The sequence below is a fragment of the Chiloscyllium plagiosum genome, unplaced genomic scaffold (assembly GCF_037043375.1).
Source record: "Chiloscyllium plagiosum isolate Xiang-an unplaced genomic scaffold, Cpla_swu_hap1 HiC_scaffold_8, whole genome shotgun sequence".
Taxonomy (NCBI): domain Eukaryota; kingdom Metazoa; phylum Chordata; class Chondrichthyes; order Orectolobiformes; family Hemiscylliidae; genus Chiloscyllium; species Chiloscyllium plagiosum.
In genome coordinates this window covers 105,342,981-105,363,319 of record NW_028270146.1, presented here as the reverse complement: position 1 = coordinate 105,363,319, position 20,339 = coordinate 105,342,981, and the positions used below count along the sequence as shown (strand labels likewise).

Sequence of the window (20,339 nt, the reverse complement as noted above, 5' to 3'; positions counted from 1 at the left end):
ACACCAGAACAAAGCACTTGCTGTGCAAAATTAAAATGAGACAGCCTGCTGGTATCAAGAAGCGCAGTTATTCCTGATGGAGTAATTTGAGTAGGTGCATTAGCAGCTGAGGTCACCTGCAGGAAATCTGTGATAGCTAAATTTGAACGAGGGGGAATGCATGGGAATTGCAGAGAGCAAGCTGTGCTTCTGAATACTATAAACAATCTGAACTACGGTTCAGTATTTTTCTGACAAACAATGTTGTGCATGCTGTTTATGTGATATTGAGAGTTAACTTTAAATCATCATTTGCATGACATTTGAGTGCTAATTTAAAAAGTTCAGTTCCCGCAGTTGCAGAAGACCATGTTCTGCTAATCTTGACTGAACAACATCAGATTCTATTACTTTTTGTCTTCTCAAGTCATTTAAGGTGGAAGTACTGAAGGAGGGGTATGGTGCTGACAGTGTGAGCTCTGTGAATCCAGTTTCTGCTCAAATTGTTCAGCATCGGTTGCTCTTGCTGTGAAACACTGATTCTTCTCCTCCATCCATCTACATTGTGGAATTTATAGGAGGCAGTGAGTGAGTGCAAAATGGTCTTGTTTGGTCTTTCTCACCCCTCTCTCTGAAGGCTGGCACAGAATATGGGTTTGAATGAGATGTGTCGCTTGTATTTAAAATGCTATCCTGTCAGTAACGGTGATGCTACTTGACAGTAATTTCTTTCTTCAAAGGTATCCAAGGGAGAGAAACCAATTAATGGAACTTCCGGAAGACTACAGTTGTATACTGAATCAGGGTTCTCAGTACAAGTGAGTCCATTAATCAACTTCATGCCTGAATTTTACCATTTAATACACTACCTTTTGATCGTTCTTGCATTGCTACAAGTGGAAGAATTTATAGACCCACATTTTGACATTGAAAATATAGCTTAACAATTGACATTGAGGCTGCAATGTGTAAAAGTCTTTCGAGCTGGCATTCGGAAATCTTTAAACACTTATTAGTTGTTTTCTCTATTAAACCTTTGCTCCTGCTCCTGCTCCTGTTGCTGTGCTGTGAGTTAAGAGAGCCAAGTGACACTACATCACAGAATAAAGTCTTTTCTAGGCCAAGGGCTAGAGTTTGGTGCATAATGCACACAGATTGGCAGCACCACAGTGGTTCTGTCCTACCTTGAGCAGGTTTGCTTTCTGTTACCCACATCCCTGACTAGTAGGTAGTTTACCCTGACATCAAGGAACTCCTGTGACCAGAAGTGCAAACATGACTCTACTGCAACCAATCATGTCGAAAGTCACAGTATAAATTGGATATCAGCTTCAAGTGCTGTCAGTTAGATAGTAATACCTGTCATTGCTGGGTTGTAGCTACTCAAGTAATCAGGTAATTGGTTGGACTTTTAAAAATTTGTTCACTGGATGTAACCGTTATAGTCTAGGCTGGTATTTATTGCCCATCCTTAATTGGCTAGAGGGCAGTTAAGTGTGAACCAGACTGCTGTGGTTCCAGTCTCACATTTAGACCAGACTAGGTGAGGACAGATGACTTCCTTCATTAAAGGACATTAGTGAACCAGGTAATCACAATTTTTAATAACAATTGAAGTAGCTTCATGGTCAGCATTAGGACACTTTTTTTTATTCTAGATTTTCAACGAATTCAGGTTTGACCAAATGTCATGATGAGATTTAAATCCGTGTCATCGCAGTATTAGCCTCTGGTTCTAGATTAGCAATCCAGTGACATTGTCACTACATCACTGCCACCTCTATGATCTTCATTATAGCGCAGAATGAGACTATTCAATTTTTCATGCTAATGCTGGCTCTTTGATAGTCAATTAATTAGTTCGTCTCCCTCACTCTTTCCCTTGAGCTCTACTTATGTGGCTGTTCAAATCTTTATCCAGTTTTGAGTCTACTGTTGAGTCTACGTCCATCACTTTTTCAGCCAGTGCATTCCAGGTTACAATAGTTTGCTTCACAGTAAGATTCTTACCTGTCCCAACCCTGTTTCTTTACTTCTGTTAGGGCACTATCCTTCTTGCCAGTGGAAGCGTGGTACTGAATGTTGAAGTGAGGCTGATGTGTGATGGGTGGGACATTTACAGAGCCAGAATTTTGAGCAGGTTTCTACAATATCTCTAACAGGTGCTCAAGATCCTCTGATGATGAGACGAAGAATTTAGCGCTCTGCATGTTCTGTGGAGCCATGCTGTGTTCAGAGAGTCAGTGCTGTCGGGAGGAAGTGAATGGGGAGGAGATTGGAGCCTGTGTAGCTCACGCCATCAACTGTGGATCTGGTTTGGGCATGTTCCTAAGGTATCTCACCATGCACACTGAGCAATAACTAGTTGCATGCCTACTTTAAAAGCATAGAGATAGCATAGAATCATACAGAACAGAAGGAGACCAATTGGCTCTTTGCATCTGTGCTCTCAAATTGAGACCACTTGCCTACAGTTTTCCCATAGTCCTGCAAATATTCCTTTTCAAGCATATGTCCAGTTTTCTTCTGTAAACTATTAAGTATCTCCTTTCAGACAGGTTATGGCTCCAGATGAAATATCACAATTAGTTTTGCTAAAATCTTAATCCCACCTCTGTCTGGTGTCTGACCCTCCTGCCACTGGAAAACTTTATCCTTATTAGCTCAATCAAAGTACTTGACTTTGCTTCTCCACAAGTAGGATCAGCCTAATCTGCTACAAAATGGTCATTGCTAAACTTAATATAAACTTATATAGTGCATTGCTTCAAATATTTGCCAGTTTATCATTGCATCTGAGTAAAGTGCTAATAGTATAGTCACAGAATTGCTATGATGCAGAGGGAGGCCATTTAGCCCTTGTTGCCCATACCTATTCTATTATCTAGTGCCAATCTCCTGCCTTTTCCCCATTTCCCTGGGCACTATTTCTCTCCAAATAATCACCTAACTCCCCCTGGAATGCCTTCATTGAACCTGCCTTCACCACATTTCGAAGAAGTGCATTCCACACCCAAACTACTGGCTGTGTTAAGAAGTTTTCTTTCTCTCATTGCCCTTGATTTGTTTGCACATCATTTTGAATTATGACCTCCCATTGTATTCACATTAGTATTGTTCCTTTTATACCATGATCTGTAACTTTCTTCGCAAATCAATTTTATCAATTCCAGGTCAATAGCAACCAGTTCAAGAAACTCCAAATTGGTTAAATATGATTTTCCCTTTAGAAATCCAAGCTGACTCTTGCTAATCAACCCACCTTTTCCCATGTGATTACTAATTCCATCCCAAGTCATTGTCTCCATAAGCTTCCCCACCATCTAAAATAAACTGACTGGGGTCTGTGATTGCTGGGATTATCTTACAAGCTTTCTTCAACAAGCCTGTAGTGTTTGCAGTCCTCCAATCTTTTGGCCTCTCTCCCAAATCTGAGTAGACTGAAGAGATTGTGGGCAGTGCCTCTGCAATTTCAGTTGTTCTTTCCTTCAAAATCCTTGGATGCATCTCATTCCACTCCTGAGCCTTGTCAACTTTAAGTGACAATAAGTGGATCCAGGCTTCCTTCCTTATTAATTTTGAACCCTTATAGTGTTATGAAGATGTGAGTGTACTGTGCTTTTAAGAGATTTAAAAGCTAGCAGTGACAGCACCAAGTGTTCTCAATAAGACACAATGTAACGTGGTCTAGCTACTGGGGTAGCTGGTTGACTGGAAAGACAAAACAGATTCAAATTAGGCCAATCAGTTTAAATTATACCCCGAAAAATACCAAGTTCCAATCCAGTTTGAACTGAGTATATTGACAATCTTAGAAGTCAATGACGTAATCAGATGCTTTGGGTATAAGACTGGGGAAAATTGAATAGTTGGGAAGAGAACTGCCGAGCCAACAATATCTGCACACTGGCCAGAAAATAGCTCTCTTAAAAAGTACCTTAATCAATCAGTAACCTATGAAACCGTCTTCCCAAGAACAAAACAGCAATTCAGAGAAAACTGAAAGCGGCCTGGTTTTGAGATAAAAAGTGTTGTTTTGTAAAGCTTAATTGGGAGTTTTATCGAAATAGTATTATAGAAGGGAAGGTAACAGATAGGTTAGAGGAAGGACTTGTAAATAGTTGTTAGTTAATCATCCTCTGTTATACTTTGAGAAATAAAGTTGTTAGTTTTTACTTTAGCTTTTGACCTCTCGAATTTTCACAGATTTCTGCACAGGATAAATCTCTTCTGTGTTGCTGGTTTTAAATTAAGCAGAAAAGTTTACCCTGTGCTTTAACAGTAATGACAGAGTTTCCACTTCTGTCACCACAAACTGGGCTGCATCTCGTCTTTTGTAAAGACAGACGCAAAGTATTCATTTAACACCTCATCCATCCCCCAACTTGCATTTGCAAATCCCCTGTTTGGTGTCTGATTGGTTCTGCTCTTTTATTAACTGCTCTCTCACTGTTTATATGCCTGTAGAAGACTTCGGGTTTCACTTTTTGTTAGTTGCTGGTCTTTTCTCATCGTCTCTCTTTGGTTCTCATTTGCTTTCTGTCTGACAGCTTTTTCTTTCTAATGTTAATTTCTTCCTCCATTGTCATCCTGAAGCTCTGGACTTGTTTATCCTACCTTTTCCATTCAACACAATATACCTCGGCTTTCCTGAACCATCTGTTCACTTTCTGATCTTCCTGCCAGCCAACCTCTTAGTCCAATCAATCCTGCTCAGCTGTCTTCTTACCCTGGATTGTTGCATGTCATTCTCCTACCACATCCTGAACTTTATGATAAAATGATCACTGGTCCCCTACTAAATGGTCCTCTACTGACATTTGATCCTTTCAGCCCATCTCATGTTCAGGTCCAAGAATGTTTCCTTTCTTGTCGGACTGGACACGTACTGCTGAAGGAAAGAGCAGTTGGAGCAGGAAATCCGAAAATTCTGTGATGCTCGCTCAATTGAAGAGAGGTTGTGACAGATATTTTCCAAGCTTTACCGAGCCTGTATTGGTGAAGAGTAACCCCTGATCACTCCTGGTTGGATTATAGTGCCCCATACTGAGCGCACTGGCAGAGACCTGCATTTGACATGGTTTGACCCACACGACAGCAATGAGTTACAGCTGATCAATCAGCAGTTGTAGTAACAGGACTCCCATCGAGAATTCAATACCTTTGATAGAGTTGGTAGGAAAGGAGAGTATAAAATGTAGCTACTCGTCTAAATGTTTCTTATCATTTGTTCCACCAGGATCCGGGAATGTCAGGTGCTGCTGCTGGCAGGGAAAAACAGAGGGTGTTTCATACCTGCTCCATACCTGGATGACTATGGGGAGACCGATCAGTTGCTTAGGTATGACTATTTCAAAATAAATTTTCCTTATCTACTAATGAATACATGTTGTGTAGCTATGTAATATGTTTTTCTAGCAGTACGCTGTGATAGATTAAGTGGAATCTAAGAGGAGCACCTTCTAGGAAAAACGTTAAGATCTCTAAATCTGAATGACAACACAAATAAAGTGATAGATTAGAGAGGGGCAGAAAAGACTATTGTTCCATAATTAATAGGGCTGTCATACTAGGAGATTTTCATTTTCCTAGTGTAGACTGGGACTGACTATGGATAAGTGTGAAAGTCAAATCAAGGTAGGAATTTAATGGTGAATGGTAGACCTTAAGGAATTTAGTGGATCTTGGAGTTCAGGTTCACGGTTCACTGAAAGTGGAGTTACAGGTAGACAGGGCAGTGAAGAATGCTTTTGGCACACTGGCCTTAATCTAGTCCTATTTGCCAACACTTGGCCCATATCCCTCGAAACCATTCCTATTCGTATACCCTCCAGATGTCTTTTAAATGCTGGATTTGTAGCAGCCAGTATAGAAGTTGGGAAGTTAGGTTGCACTTGTACAGGACATTGATGAGGCTGCACTTGGAGTGTTGTTGTCGGTTTTGGTCACCTTTTTATGGGAAGAATGTTATTAAACTGAAAAGAGTGCAGAAGAAATTCACAGCATAGGAGACTGAAGAGGGACCATGTAGAGGTATATACGATCATGAGAGGCATGGATAGTGTGAATGCACTGTCTTTACCCCAGGGTTGGGGAATTGAGGACTAGAGGGCGTCAGTTTAAGGTTAGAGGGGAAAGGATAAAATAGAACCTGAGGGGCAAATTTTTTTACACCAGGGATGTACGCATATGGAATGAGCTACCAGTGGAAGTGGTTGAGATGGGTACATTAACAACATTTAAAAGGCATTTGGACAAATACATGAATAGGAAAGGATTAGAAGGATAAGGGCCAAGTGCAGGGAAATGGGATTAACGTGAATGGACATTTTGGTCAGCATGGACCAGTTTGGGCCAAAGGGCCTGTCTCTGTGCTGTAGGACTCTGACTCTAATATATTGTATTTATTGGATTGCTGCACATTTGTCACCTTGTTTTTCCCATTCTGCCTCCACAGTCACTTAAGTGTTGCATCTCAGCCAAGCTCTTCCTTCTCACTTACGCTATCCATACCGTAGCTGTAAACAAATCACTGTTTTTTTTTTTAAGTGAGCAACTGGAGAAATTAAAGCCTTACGTATTTTGAAACTCAGTACTTTTTTCCTAAAGGAGAGGCAACCCCTTGCATCTGTGCACTGAGCGATACAAGAAACTTGAACGACTATGGCAGCAGCATCGCATTCTGGAGGAGATCACAAGGAGCCAGGACATGAATCAAGTCGTCATCGGTCTTGAGTGGCAGCAATTCTGATTAGTTGACCCATCCCGCTCGACAGCAGAAACACCACTAACTTGCTGTTAGAATAACGTCAAAGGCTAGCCTCTGAGCTGATTAAATTGATGTGGACTGCTTTTAATCTGCTGTGTCTATAATCCAGTTTCAGCTTTCAGATCTTATCCACAGGGAAGCCAATTTCTATGGTAGCTTCTGGCCATTTTATACAGCCTGTTCCTTGGGACAAAATCTACCAACATACTGTGGACTTTTGTGGGGACATTGGTGTGGATCTATCAGGGAAGGGGTCATTGGTGTGGATCTGTGAGGGATAAGGAGATCTGACTGTGCAGGGGGAATGTTCGAAATTAGAAAATATTGTCATTCCCCCTTCCCCCTCTCCTCTGTGAAAGTTACTTTCTCTGTTGTGTGTTCTATCACTGGGGGAGGCTGTTGTCATGACTGCCAGTGTGAAGTAGTGAGAGACCAGAGCCACCAACTGTGATTAGTACCTCTCTTCTATCTAATGCTCCATCCTGTTTTAAGGAGTAAAATAAATTTACAATCCACAACAGTCTTCAGGGCACATCTGGTACCTGGGTAAACATGTAGTTTGATCACGCAAGGAATTGAGATTCATATTTATATCCTTATAAAATTCCGTTCTGACTGGAAGACTTTGATCAATTGGATTAATTTTGAGGAGTCAGCAATACTTTGCATTTTGAACTGTATCCATTCTGCTGAGGTTCTCACTGCAAATCAGTTTTGTTTTATTATACAGATGATTCTTTCACCCTCTCAGTGACTTCCAGCAGAGCAGTATCCAGGTTACTTGAACTTCTAAGTTAGTGCTGACAATGTTTGGAAGAATTGAGGGCTTGATGAAACAGAGGAGCTTGTTATCCTCTGTTAAAATTCAGCAAGATGAAACCATTGTAACCTGGAAGCGGCTGGTAGTATATGCATTTGATGAGTGTTTAATGTTCTGGCCAGTTTTGCAGCAAGGTTCATATTGGTGTCCAGGTGTGATACACATGCTTGTCCTATTTCATACAGCACTATTATGAAAGTGATGCCCATTTGCATGGCGGAAGTGATGTTGGATTGAGCCACTCCCATCATCTTTTGAAGAAGTTGAGACAACAGATTCTGCATTTTTTTTCCTTTCTCTATCTGAAGCAGATCGTGATACCACTTCTGGCAATAACTGAAGTTTCACCAGATGTTTTATAAAGATTATTACAAAGGGAAATTATACCAAATGCTGTGTTTTCCCTTTTATTAGGGAGAGGGACTATATTAAATAACATTACTCAATAATAATGATATTTTTTGTGTTTGTCTTTTTAAATCACGTCATTATGTTGCTGGCAGTTCATCGCTGACATTATTTGATGTTTCACAACAGTTAGCATTCACAAGAGTTAGGTTTCTGGGCTACATTTCAAATTTTAATGGAAGAATAGTTGAAGCTGAACCATTGTAGTGTTCTAAAAGAGCTGGCTGCATGCATAGTGGATGCATTAGTTGTGATTTTCCAGAATTTCCTAGATTTCAGACTGTATCTGCAGTTTGGAAGTTGGCAAACATAATACTGATGAAACTCAAGAAAGAAGGAGAAGCAAAAAACCAGGAACTTCAGGCAAGTCACTTGTAAGGAAAATGGGCTGTTTGCACTATTGCTATTATTAAAGAAGCCTTAGTAATCACTTAGGAAATCAAAGTATGATGAGATAGCATGGTTCTGTGGTCGGGAAATCACGTCTGACAAATTTATTGGAGTTTCTAGCTAAGAAGGGTCAATAAAGGGAGGCCAGTTGATGTAGTCGTCTTGGATTTACAAAAGTAAATTTAATAAAGTCCAATGATAAGGACTGATGGAGTTGGGACAAAGTGTAGGGATAAAAGAGGCATTTTAAAAATGGCAAATTATAATTAGTGGCATGCCACAAGGATTAGTGCCTCAGCTATTTATAATATGTGTTGATTGCTCTTGGTTTCTTTATCTCAGCCATGTATCCAAGTTTGCTGCTGCGAGCTGGAATATAAGCTGAGGAGCACAGAAAGATACCTGGATTGGGCACCAAGATGGTTGTTGGATTATCGTGTTGGGACATCTGAGGTAACAAGAATAGCAAAGCAGACATTTTTAAAGCCATTTGCACTCGGAGAGATCTGGCTGCATTTGAATGAGGATCACAAGCTAGCATGAAAGAAAAATGCAGCAAGGAATTAGGCAAGTAACTGGTATTTACATTGCAAAAAGATTTGAGTGCACAAATAAGGAGGTGCTCTCAGTGCAATTCTATAGGGTTTTGGTGAGACCAACCTGAAATATGTTTGCAGTTTTACTTTCCTTATCTAAGAAAGAATGAACTTGCATACAGCAATAGTTCACTAGACTGCTTCCTGAATGGGCAGTTGCATTAATAGACTGGGTAAATTGGGCCTATATTCTCAGGCATTTAGAGGAATGAGAAATGAACTCATTTAAACGTACAAGATTCTGAAAGGCCTTAATAGGATTCCTGCAGGATGTTTTTTTTTTTAACCCCTGGGCTGGAAAATATGGGAACGCAGTCTCTGATGAAGGGGACATGAAGGCAATTTCTTTCATTCTGAATCCTCTTCCCCAGAGCAGTTGTGGATGCTACTTCAATGGGTATGTTCAAGGCTGAGATACTCTTCAATTCTCAGGGAATTGATGAAGAAATGGAGCAGGCAAAACAAATGGAGTGGAAGTGGTAGGTCATCCACAATCTTACTGGATGGTGGGGCCAGTTCAAGTAGCTTCCATTTCTTATGTTGTTCTCCTACACACGTGTTTTGTAAATGGTTAAGTGAAGTTGCACAGGAGTTACCTGGATCAAGTCCTACAAGAATTGAGTATTTCTCTCCCCTTCCCGTCTGCTTGCTGCTGTCCACTGTAATGCATGCAAACATTTGGAGTTGTCTGAGGAGAATATTATCAGGGGTGAAAATATAGTGAGCTGTAGTTTACAAATGTCAGTTTTCAGTTGCTGGTCATTACCCAGTGGAAATGATTGAAAATGTTTTTATTAATCTGATTGTTTCAGGAATCCTGGAAGCAATTAAATATTGTGTGAAGAAATATGAAGAAAATGTTTTTAAAAAAAGCAAGGAAACTTGACAAATTCAGAGGTGGTGGGGGTGTATATGTTCACACTGCTTTTGTTAACAGGCCAGGCCAAGTTGATATGGTGTTCAAGAAAGTAATCTCTTCGCCTCAAAGTGAACGTAAATCAGAGTACATACAGTAATGGGTGTTTGAAATTAATGTAGCCTAAATGCCCTCCACAAAAGCCAGGACATTAATTTCTCTCTATTTTCACCATTAAAGATCACAACTTTTGTTTGTGTCAATTAAACCTTTTCCCACTTTGTAATTCTCAGCAAAAGCCACTCAGTGTGTTCCATAATAATTACTCAACTGCTGTCCTTATTTTTCCTTGAGGATTGTTGTGATATTTCAAAAATTATGTTGTCATTTGAGCAGACATTGTTCATCCTTAATTGCCCTTAAACTGAGTGGCTTGCGAGAGCCATTTCTGAGCAAGTTAAGAGTCTTCCAAATTACTGTGGGTCCAGAGTCACAAGTAGGCCAAATCAGCTAAGGATGGCAGATTTCCTTTCCCGAAGGACATTTGTGAACGAGATGAGGTTCTGTGACAGTGACTACATGTGTTTGTCTTAAGGCCAGCTTTGATTTACAGATTCTTATTGAATTCAAATTTCACCATCTGCCATCGTGGAGTGGCGGGGATTTGAACGTGTTCCCCAGAGCATTAAGCTGGGTGTCTGGATTACGAGACCGGTGATATTATCACTGCATCAGCACCTACCTCCCTGCTGGTCTACCAAGCAGTGCTCATATCCCATGAACAAAGAAAGAAGAAAACGCCAAGGCAATAAGTGTCTAACCTGAAGTTTGTGAATGAATCCCTTTCTTGGCCCCCCCCATCAAATTCTGCCATTTGATTATTGTCTCAATGCAGTAGATAATCGAGCGTCACAAACCCCTATTCCATGTTGGTGATATGCTCCAAGGTTGTTACCCCAGTCAGCCTTGGTTGTGATGCCCAGCTCAGTTTACAACTGAGGAATAATCTGAGCTCACCAATGAAAATAAGGGTGTGTCAGAGGGCACCATTGTGACTATCTCAGTAGGTAAGTCAATGTCCTCAGAAAAGAAGGGGCAAGAATGCACCTGAGGTGCCTTATGTTTCAGACAAATGTGTTGTTTGCAATGCTTGTCCATTTCTTAGGAGTAGCTTATCAAATTGAACTCTTGCAAAGAAAAGAGTAAAGTCTAGACACAGCACCCTTCACCCTGTTACTGTTGATGATCCATTTAGCCTGATCGTCTTAGTGTGGGCAAAAACTCCTTGATGATTAATCTGCACTTGCAGGTATCTAATCCAGTTTTGAGTTTTTCTTGAGAGTCCCTGCGAATAACCATAATATATAGGTGACAGGTTAGTGTCGACTTGAACGATATGTTTCAAAGCCTGGCATGATTCCAGTTTGTTTTGTGGTTAATATATCTTGTCATATCGGTTTTTCTACCTATTTCGAGTAATCCTCAGGATAATGTGAATCTTAGGTAAATATATTGCTTGTGTTTACTAACGCTAATTCAAAATAATCAAATCGCTTTTGTTCCTGCTGTAATTTGAGGAAAAGTCCAAGAATTTCTCTGGAGTAGAAAATCAAGAGTTGTGATGTGACCACAAGTTTGTGTTGTGTTCACAGGATGCTGTTACATAGGTACAGATAATGCAGGAGAAGAAATCATTTACGTACCTCCTGTTCACTTGCTATTTATGATCAATGCAATTTATTTTCACTTATTGGAAGGCTTTATCATTTAAAGGAAAGAGTTTCTGAGGGGAAAGGAAGCATGTGTGTAATGCTTCTGTCGGTGTCTGATTCATTCATTTATACCATTCAAGTCATGTATGGTCACTTATTCATGTATACGGTACCACTTTAGTTCATAATGGGAATGTATTTATGGCAATAATTTAAATAATGTGCTGTTCAGATTAATAGCAATATCTGTTCTACGGATTAAAAAAATGGAGTTTACTATGATGTCTTAATTTTTATCTTCACGTAAAGGTGCAAAGTGTTTCTAGTTGCTCAGGAAAAAGGTTTGATTTTAATCTGTGTGAAGTATTTATACCTTGGGTGTATTTTTTGATAAACGAGGAGAGGGTACAAAACCAAAGTAGGTAGATGCGTCTGAGTACAGTTCAGCCTTGGATGGATCGACAGGGCTGAATAACCTACACTTATTATCTGACATGGTAGGTGCTATGAGCATGAAGCCAGTTTCTCCTCCTATATCACCTTCTGGTGAAGGATATATACTCTACCCTACCACAGATTCCCCTCTGGCCCAAACATGTAGTGTCTTTATTGCTTAAGCTCAGCACCAGAATGTAGATGCCCACTGACAGTCAATTGTTGCTGCCTATCCCACATTTTTGAATGCGACATTGGGAATCTTGATAAACCACATCAGAGGGCAGTTGGTCTGGCACGGGAGTCCCGTGAAGATCAGACTAGGTAAGAGTGACACATTTCTTTCACTAAAAGACATTAGTGAGCAAATTGGGTTTTTATGACAATCCAGTGCTTAACCGTTCCTTTCTCACTGAGCAGGCAGGAGTTGATGCTAAGCTTAAATCAGCCATGATGATATCAAATGGCAGTGTAGGCTTGAGGTACTGAATTGCCCACTCCTGCTCCTAACTTTTAATGCCAACTTCTTACATTTCCATATCTTCTATGTTGAAATCAAATTATCACAATTTGATTTGAGCTTTCATTCTCTAGATTACTAGCCCAATGACTCAAATGTTGGGCTACCGCATTTCCTGTTGGATTTATTCACAGATGCATGCTAGTAATACGTTTCTGCTTTGGAATTTATCTCTGTAATATTACAAAGCAGAATTTTAATTCCAGGTATCGTAGCTTGAGTAAGCTATTTCATAAGCACTAATGTACTGCGCTGTTCTATGTAGTCTATCGTGATATATGCCTTTGAATAAAACTTCCATGAAAGAGACTTATATTAAACTTGATGTGGAACATAAGGCGATTATTTTTGGAATATCTGTTTATCTGCATTTACCAAGTTAGGACATTTAACAAAATCTGATGTTTGACAGTAAACTTGAAAGGGTCAGGAAAAATTTACAAGGATATTCGCAGGGTTGGAGGGTTTGAGCTATAGAGAAAGGCTGAGTAGGCTGGGGCTATATTTCCTGGAGTGTCGGAGGATGAGAGGTCACCTCATTAGAAGCTTAAAATTATGAAGGGTATCAATAAGGCAAATAGTCAAGGTTTTTTCCCCAGCGTAGTGGAATCCAGAAATATACGGTATAGGTTTAAGGTGAGGGGGGAAAGATTTAAAAGGGACCCAAGGGCAACTTTTTTCACGCAAAGGATTGTACATGTATGGAATGACTAATTGGAGAGGCTTGTACAATTGCAACATTTAAAAAGCATCTGGATGGGGATTGAATGGGAAGGGATGAGAGGGATATGGGCCAAATGCTGGCAAATCGGACGAGATTACTTTAGGATATCTGGTCGGCATTAATGAGTTGGACCAAAGGTTCTGTTACCATGTTCTACACCTCTGACTGTATGACACTTGAGGCAGGATTCTGACCTGTTCCCCAACACATATTTGATCTTCTTATTGGTCCAGTACACTGTGACATTGGGCTGATTTAAAAAGTTCGGTATGTTCAGTTTTTTTCGAAACGAACTGGAAATTGAAAGTGCAACTTGTCTTTTTTTGTTCATTTAGAACCAACCAAGTGTTACTTGGACAAAAGTGGGTGATTCCTGGGATGACTTTTAGGTGTTAATTTTTGTGATGGGACACAAACAGCTCAGTATTATGTAGATTGGCACCCTTTGCTTAAAATGATATTGTTGCCTCCAGGATGCAGTGTTCTGTGTGAAATGCTACCTCCTCGAACCTCAGTGACATGGAGAAAAACACTGGAAAAGGGTGTCTCATTATGTTAGGAGAAAGTGAGGACTGCAGATGCTGGAGAGTCAGAGTTGAAAAGTGTGGCACTGGAAAAGCACAGCCGGCCAGGCAGCATCCGAGGAGCAGGAGAGTCGATGTTTCAGGCATAAGATGGAAGGCAGCAACCTTTCTTTAACCAAGAATTTGCAACAAAGTTACTGAACTCAAAGGATATCTTGCACCTTATTGCTCTTCATATGACCTAGGTTTACAAGGCAGTTCAATAAAGCTTGTTTCACAATTCCCAAAATTCTTGATCTCTTTGTTCTTGTTTATCCCCCACATGCAACTGAAAGAAAGGACAAGCGATTCTTACCAGTGGTGTATTTAGTGTTAGTATGTAAAAGTGAAGGCTACAGATGGTGGAAATCAGAGTGTAGATTAGTGTGGTGCTGGAAAAGCACAGCAGGTCAGGCAGCATCCGAGGAGCAGGAAAATTGACGGTTCAGGAATTCCTGATGAAGGGCTTTTGCCCGAACTGTCAATTTTCCTGCTCCTCGGATGCTGCCTGACCGGTTTTTTTTTTCAGCACCACTCTAATCTATTCGGTGTTAGTCCCAAGTGTAATTCTTAGACTGATGTAATAAAGAACTACAGATGCTGGAAATCTGAAGCAAAAAAGCAGAAATTGCTGGAGATGCCCATCAGGCTTGGCAGCTTCAGTGGGAAGAAAGCAGGAGTTAATGCTTTGAATCCAGTTCTGATGAGTCACCAGACTTGAGTTAATTCTGCTTTCTTCCCACAGATGGTGCCAGACCAGTTGAGTTTCTCCAGCATTTTCTCTTTTTGTTGTGAGCCTGCTGTGTTATTTTTCAAAAGAGAAGGGAAGGAAGGTGTTAATTATTCATCTACCTCCCCCTCAACATTTTTCTTTTCCATTTACAACTACACCCAATGTGCCTGCCTCCCAGTGTAAATCCAGACATTAAAATTCATGTAAATGTGTACTTTGTCACTTGATGTGATTCCCATGCTCTTTCTAAAACCAGCACATCCGAGTTAACTAGGGATGGTGTCACATGCATAACTTCTTTTTTTTTAAAAAAAATTAGGTTACTCTGGGCAACGCCTTTAAAATACCAGCAGCTGCTATCTGGAAATCTTTGCATCATTTTTAATTGCAGCATTAGATTCTTTGTAGCTTCTTAATTAAATATGACGTAGCAAAACCAGTGGTTGACTCGAGCATATGTTTCAAGGATGCGGGTAATCCATTTTAAAGGATCTCACACCTACATTGACAGTAGGAGAGCAACATCCTTTATTTTAAATTGCATATTATCAGCTGTGCTAGACAGCCTATCATCTGATTTACGAAGTCTTTACCTGGCAGGTGTTAATAATAAAAAAGTGCCATTTGTTTGACCAATCTGTTGTTTATGAGGTCTTTTAAGTCCACACTTGCTGTTGAGTAATAATTATTTCCTTCTGACATGATTAAATCTAACTCTTTATTTCACTTGCTTCCCAATTCTGCTCTCAGTTTAGTCACACTGATCCTTACTTTTAATTAAGTCTTCTTGATCATATCTCCAATGGAAAGGAGAAAGGAAGTAACTTTGTAGCTCCAAAAATCCTCCCTCCTGTCATGTGCCTGTGCTTCCAACCTTTTGACATCATGATAATGCCAATGGGCTAGCAATCCAAAAATTCCAGCTAATGTTAAATTAGATTCCCTACAGTATGGAAACAGGCCCTTCAGCCCAACAAGCATTCCCCTACATTTAGCCCTGACTAACACCATGGACAATTTACCTCACCTGCACATCTTTGGACAGTGGGAGGAAACCTGCACAGACACAGGGAGAATGTGCAAACTCCACACAGACAGTTGCCCAAGGCTGGAATTGAACCCGGGTCCCTGGTGCTGCGAGGTAGCAGTGCTAACCACTGAGCCACTGTAACGCCTATGGATGCATAGTTCAAATCACTAGTCAAATTTTAATTCTGTTAATAATTCTGGAATTAAAAACTGGCCTCCATAGTCCCATGAACTAACGTGTCATTAAAAACTCATCTGGTTCACTGATGTTCTTTAGGGAAGAAAATCTGCCATCCAGTCTGATCTACATGTGACTGCAGACCCACAGCAATGTGGTTGATACTTAACTGCCCTCTGCAATGTCCTCACCAGCCCCTTAGTTCAAGGGCAATTAACGATGGAGCAACAAATGCTGGCTTGCCTATGATGCCCAGATAATGAAAAACAATGTTTTGGTGAAAGTGTTGGGTTTATACAAAGCTCCTCATCAGGAAATACCAGCGTGCTGTTCTATCAATGAAATCCATTGCATATGTTGTCCGAGTGTAGGAAATGCGGCAGTCAGCTTGCACAAGCAAGATTCCACAAGCAGGAATGTGTCAAACAGGTCATTTTAATACCATTGGTTATTGATCAATATCAACCAGGAAGAACATCTCAATCCTCTTCCAACCCTGCTGCTGGGGAAACTTGTTTCAATGAAATAAACCTCCAGTGGTGGTTGCCCTAAGCCAAGTTTATCCTCCAAAAAAAGAAACCCATTTATGTGCTGAATCTAAATCCCCTTCAAATGTCGGACCATATCTCCTCCCTCTCCCCCTAACCACAGCAGGGGATTTCTTTTTTGGCCTAAGATCTGTATGTCCTTGCTCATTATAAGTAAAACAAAGCTTTTCACTGTACTTTGCCCAACTAATTTATTGTCACATGTACCAATGTTAGCATAACATTTAATATTTTTTGGAAGAGAGCTGGAAACTCACCATGTCTAAGAATATCAATATGAAAATGCATACGTTTGCCTTCGGTCTTGAAGACTAAATCTGTTAAGGAAACCTAATATTTCAATAGTCCCAGTATCACCCACCCAGGTTTATGAGGCTTGTCAGAGAGTAGTTTTCTCCACTCCTATCAAAAGGCCATGAGGTTATGATCCCACTGCAGAGAACTGAGTATCAAATCTACCGTCGGTGTTACCTTTCAGGTCAGACTTCAAACTGAAACCTCAGTAACAAAAACAAAATTATTTTGGTCAATATCTCAAAGAACAGCAGATTGTCCTGAGTTTGTAAGCAATGAAAATGATTTTGAAATTAAATGAACATTGGGACTTGGGTTATTCCACAACTGAAAGATTTTTTTCTCAACTTATTATATTTAATAAATTGAAGGTTAAAGCAAACTGAAATCCAGTTAAAGAGATTGGATAGTGAGAACAGGTCAGGAGGACAAACTTGGCTAGACAAGATCCTGCTCAAGATACAATCTGCTTAATGGATAGAACTTGTTAGTCCAATAAACCAATCTGATTAGATTTGACTTAAATAGAATAAAAATACTAGGGGCCATCATGTCATCTGACATGTGCCATCTCAGTGAAGAGATGTGCTGTCCTAATACTGATGTTTAATCACTTGTGAAGTGTAAGTTTGACTCAGTGTTTCACTGCAGCTTGCATAAATGGATGAAATGTAAATGTACCAATTTACAGCAGACCATGATGGAGTGGTATTGTTGCTGACTGCCAACCTAGAGACATAGATGTTACTCTAAGGCCTTGGGTTTGAATCCTGCACAGGTAAATTGGTGAGGTTGAGGTCAAGTATGTTTTTCCTCCTTGTTGCTTTCCTCACCGTCTGCTGCAGACACAGTCTAACAGCTATGACCAATTCTGAAAACAAAGTATGGAATTAATAGTCTAATGATGACCATGAAAACAGTGTCATAAAATCACTAATGGAGAACTGCAGATGCTGGAGATCGACTGTGCTTTTACAGCATCACAGTCTTGGACTATAAAATTACTAACGTCATTCAGAGAACAAAATCTGCCATCCTTACCCTACATGTGACTCCATACCCACAGCAATGTGGTTGAATCTTAAGTCCCTTCTGAAATGACCGAGTGAATTACTCAGTTGAGTCAATTGGCTGAACATCTGAAGAAAGAAATGAAACCGGCTGATGCCAGTGCAGGCTACCTTTCCAGAATTTTCTCTTTTAAAAGTTCTTGTATTAAGACTAAAAATTCATACTTTACAAAGTGAATAACTTACATTTTTAAATCTGTGCATTTTTATAGATATCTCAAATTTTCAATGTAATCAAAGAAAAAGCAAATCCATTCTTCCTGTTTTCTAAAGAAATTCTCCACAAGATTTTTTTTGTATTTGCTTAAATGGGAGATTAATGATTAGTCATTATTCATAGCTAAATATTATACAATGAGCTCTGCTATTTTTGAGGCTCAATTCTGCTTTCAAGCTTGCTGGGCGATAATTACTGTTGTAATTATGGTTGTACATTATGGAAAACACCAGCTTGCGCAGCGAAGTAGCAACTAAATGGAAGATTTTCCAGCAACAACTCAAGGGTACCAGTCGACACTCAGAGGTGACAAGATATCAGACTGAGACTTTCTCCACCTGTTCAAGTGGACATAAAGGATCCCACTACTTTAAAAAAGCAAAGGAGAGTTCTCCCTTCGACCAACATTACTAAAAATTGACTACCTAGTCACTATTGGAGCAACGAGAGACAAAAACAGCAATGGATCAAAGTGGAAAATAACTCCTCTCTCAAGAAGGGCTGCTAATGGCTCAGTTAAATGCAGATAATTTTATAGGAAAATGGAGATCAGACTTGACTATTTTGCAATCAGCAAATGCTACAGAATGTATGTTGTAAATAACAAAAACTCCCAAAATATTTGGGATAGATTCAACATACACTGAAGTATATCAGCCAGATGTGATACTGTCCTTAAGTCATGTCTATTATATAATCCATCATTTGACCATGACTTTGTAGGAGTGTTGACCCCCTTTACTGATCTAAAACAGATTTATGGCCATTCTGAAAACAAGACCCATGGAATAAGTTGCTACTCCCTGGTTGTGGGGAGGACTTAGTGGAGGACATTGTCAGGTCCATAGGCAGCTGTTCTAACGTCCATATTGGGATTTTCCATTCCAGAGATGGTAGATATCTGATTGACCTTGCGCAAGGTTTTAATGAGGTTCAGATTTGTTTTGGCTGTTTCCACAAAGTTGTTCTCCAGTAGCCAACCCTCTGACTCACACTCAGGATCTCCCTGCAGGATGACATTTTCCATTGCAGTCTGTAGGTATCTGACACCAGTGAGAACTGAAATCTGTAGACAAACAGAAAAGTGGTTTCTTTAGAATCGCAGGAGAGAACACCATCTTTATAAAACACTTACCACAACCTCAGGAAACCTCGAAGTGTTTATCAGATATGTATATCATGGTGGCTCAGTGGTTAGCTCTGCTGCCTCACAGTGCTAGGGACCTGGGTAACTATGTGGAGTTTACACATTCTCCCTGTGTCTGCGTGGGTTTCCTCCCACAATCCAAAGAAGTGCAGCTTAGTGAATTGGCTGTGCTAAATTGCCCACAATGTTAGATGCATTAGTCAGGAGTAAATATAGGGGAATGGGTCTGGGTGGATTACTCTTCAGAGGGTCGGTGTGGACTTGTTGGGCCAAATGGCCTGTTACCACACTGAAGAGTTTCTATGAATCTGAGATGAAATCATGAACTGGAAAGTGTCTCAATCTTATTTAAACACACATCTGGAAAACATTTGATCAAATCCCTGATAAGAGACTATTAGCTAATGTTGAAATTCATGGAATCAAAATAACTGTCCTGGTGAAGCAATTGGACATAACAAGACACGAGAGTGGGGACAAAGGGCAGACACTTGAAATAGTAGGATACGAGGGGTGGTTCTGAGGAACGCACACTCCACCTGAAAACATTAACACTGATTTCTCTCCACAGATGCTGCCAGACCTGCTGAGCTTTTCCAGCAATTTCTTTTTTTCTTCTTTCTGATTTACAGCCTCCACAGTTGTTTCAGTTTTTATGAGAAGTGTTGTGCTACTGCGTACATTCCTGCCTGTTTTTGTGCTAATCTGCAGATTTAACTGCCAGGCCTTTGGTCCTCTCATCTAAGTCATTGATGTATATGTGTGTGTGTATATATATATATATAATTGAGGGCCCAGTTATAGACCCCTGCACGACACTGCTCATTACATCATGCCCACTGATACATTCCCTGTTTCTACTGACCAATCTTCGATCCATGCTAATCAGTTGCACCCTACACTGTGAGCTCCACAGCAACATTTTTGGTGAAATGTCAAATACCTTCTCGAAATCCAAGCACTGTTTTTATTATTATTATTACATCGATGCCTTCCCCATGACAGACATCGAGCAAACAGGCCTGCAGTTTCCTGTTCTCTTCTTCCCTCCCTTCTTCAGCAGAGGGATTACGTTCCAATCTGATAGAACCTTTGCAGAATGTAACAAATTTTGAAATCTTCATACCTTGTTCCTACAACTTCGTGAGCCATCTATTTGAAGACCCTGAGATGAAGTGCATAAAGACTTGGAAACTTATTAATTCATAGCTACATCAGCTTGCTCGATACCACTTCACTCATGTCATGAAGGTATAATAGAGGTGTACTGTACCTTTAAGAGAGAGTTGAAAAGCTAGCAAAGACTGACAAAGCACAGACAGTCCTGAACAAAGTAAAAACATAACGCTTA

General features: G+C 40.1%; 2 protein-coding genes across 3 annotated transcripts in view; one reads left to right on the top strand and one right to left on the bottom strand.

Moving 5' to 3' along the window:
- ubr1 (ubiquitin protein ligase E3 component n-recognin 1) overlaps window positions 1–12,822 on the top strand; it is a 215,675-nt gene extending 202,853 nt beyond the window's left edge. Inside the window, exons 44-47 of the mRNA XM_043698391.2 lie at window positions 720–797; window positions 2,142–2,312; window positions 5,219–5,320; window positions 6,589–12,822. Coding sequence (XP_043554326.2) covers window positions 720–797; window positions 2,142–2,312; window positions 5,219–5,320; window positions 6,589–6,730 — 493 coding nt within the window. The 3' untranslated portion in view covers window positions 6,731–12,822. The remainder of the gene's footprint in view (window positions 1–719; window positions 798–2,141; window positions 2,313–5,218; window positions 5,321–6,588) is intronic.
- A 3,341-nt stretch (window positions 12,823–16,163) lies between these two features.
- Window positions 16,164–20,339, bottom strand: part of LOC122554001 (photoreceptor outer segment membrane glycoprotein 2-like) — a 31,526-nt gene continuing 27,350 nt past the window's right edge. The window contains exons 3-4 of one of the 2 annotated variants that reach the window (XM_087989493.1): window positions 18,752–18,907; window positions 16,164–17,693 (exon numbers count right to left, since the gene is read on the bottom strand). In XM_087989493.1, coding sequence (XP_087845619.1) covers window positions 17,592–17,693; window positions 18,752–18,907 — 258 coding nt within the window. In that variant the 3' untranslated portion in view covers window positions 16,164–17,591. Of the gene's footprint in view, window positions 18,908–20,339 lie in introns of both variants that reach the window. The other variant, XM_043698489.2, reaches the window with a different exon arrangement.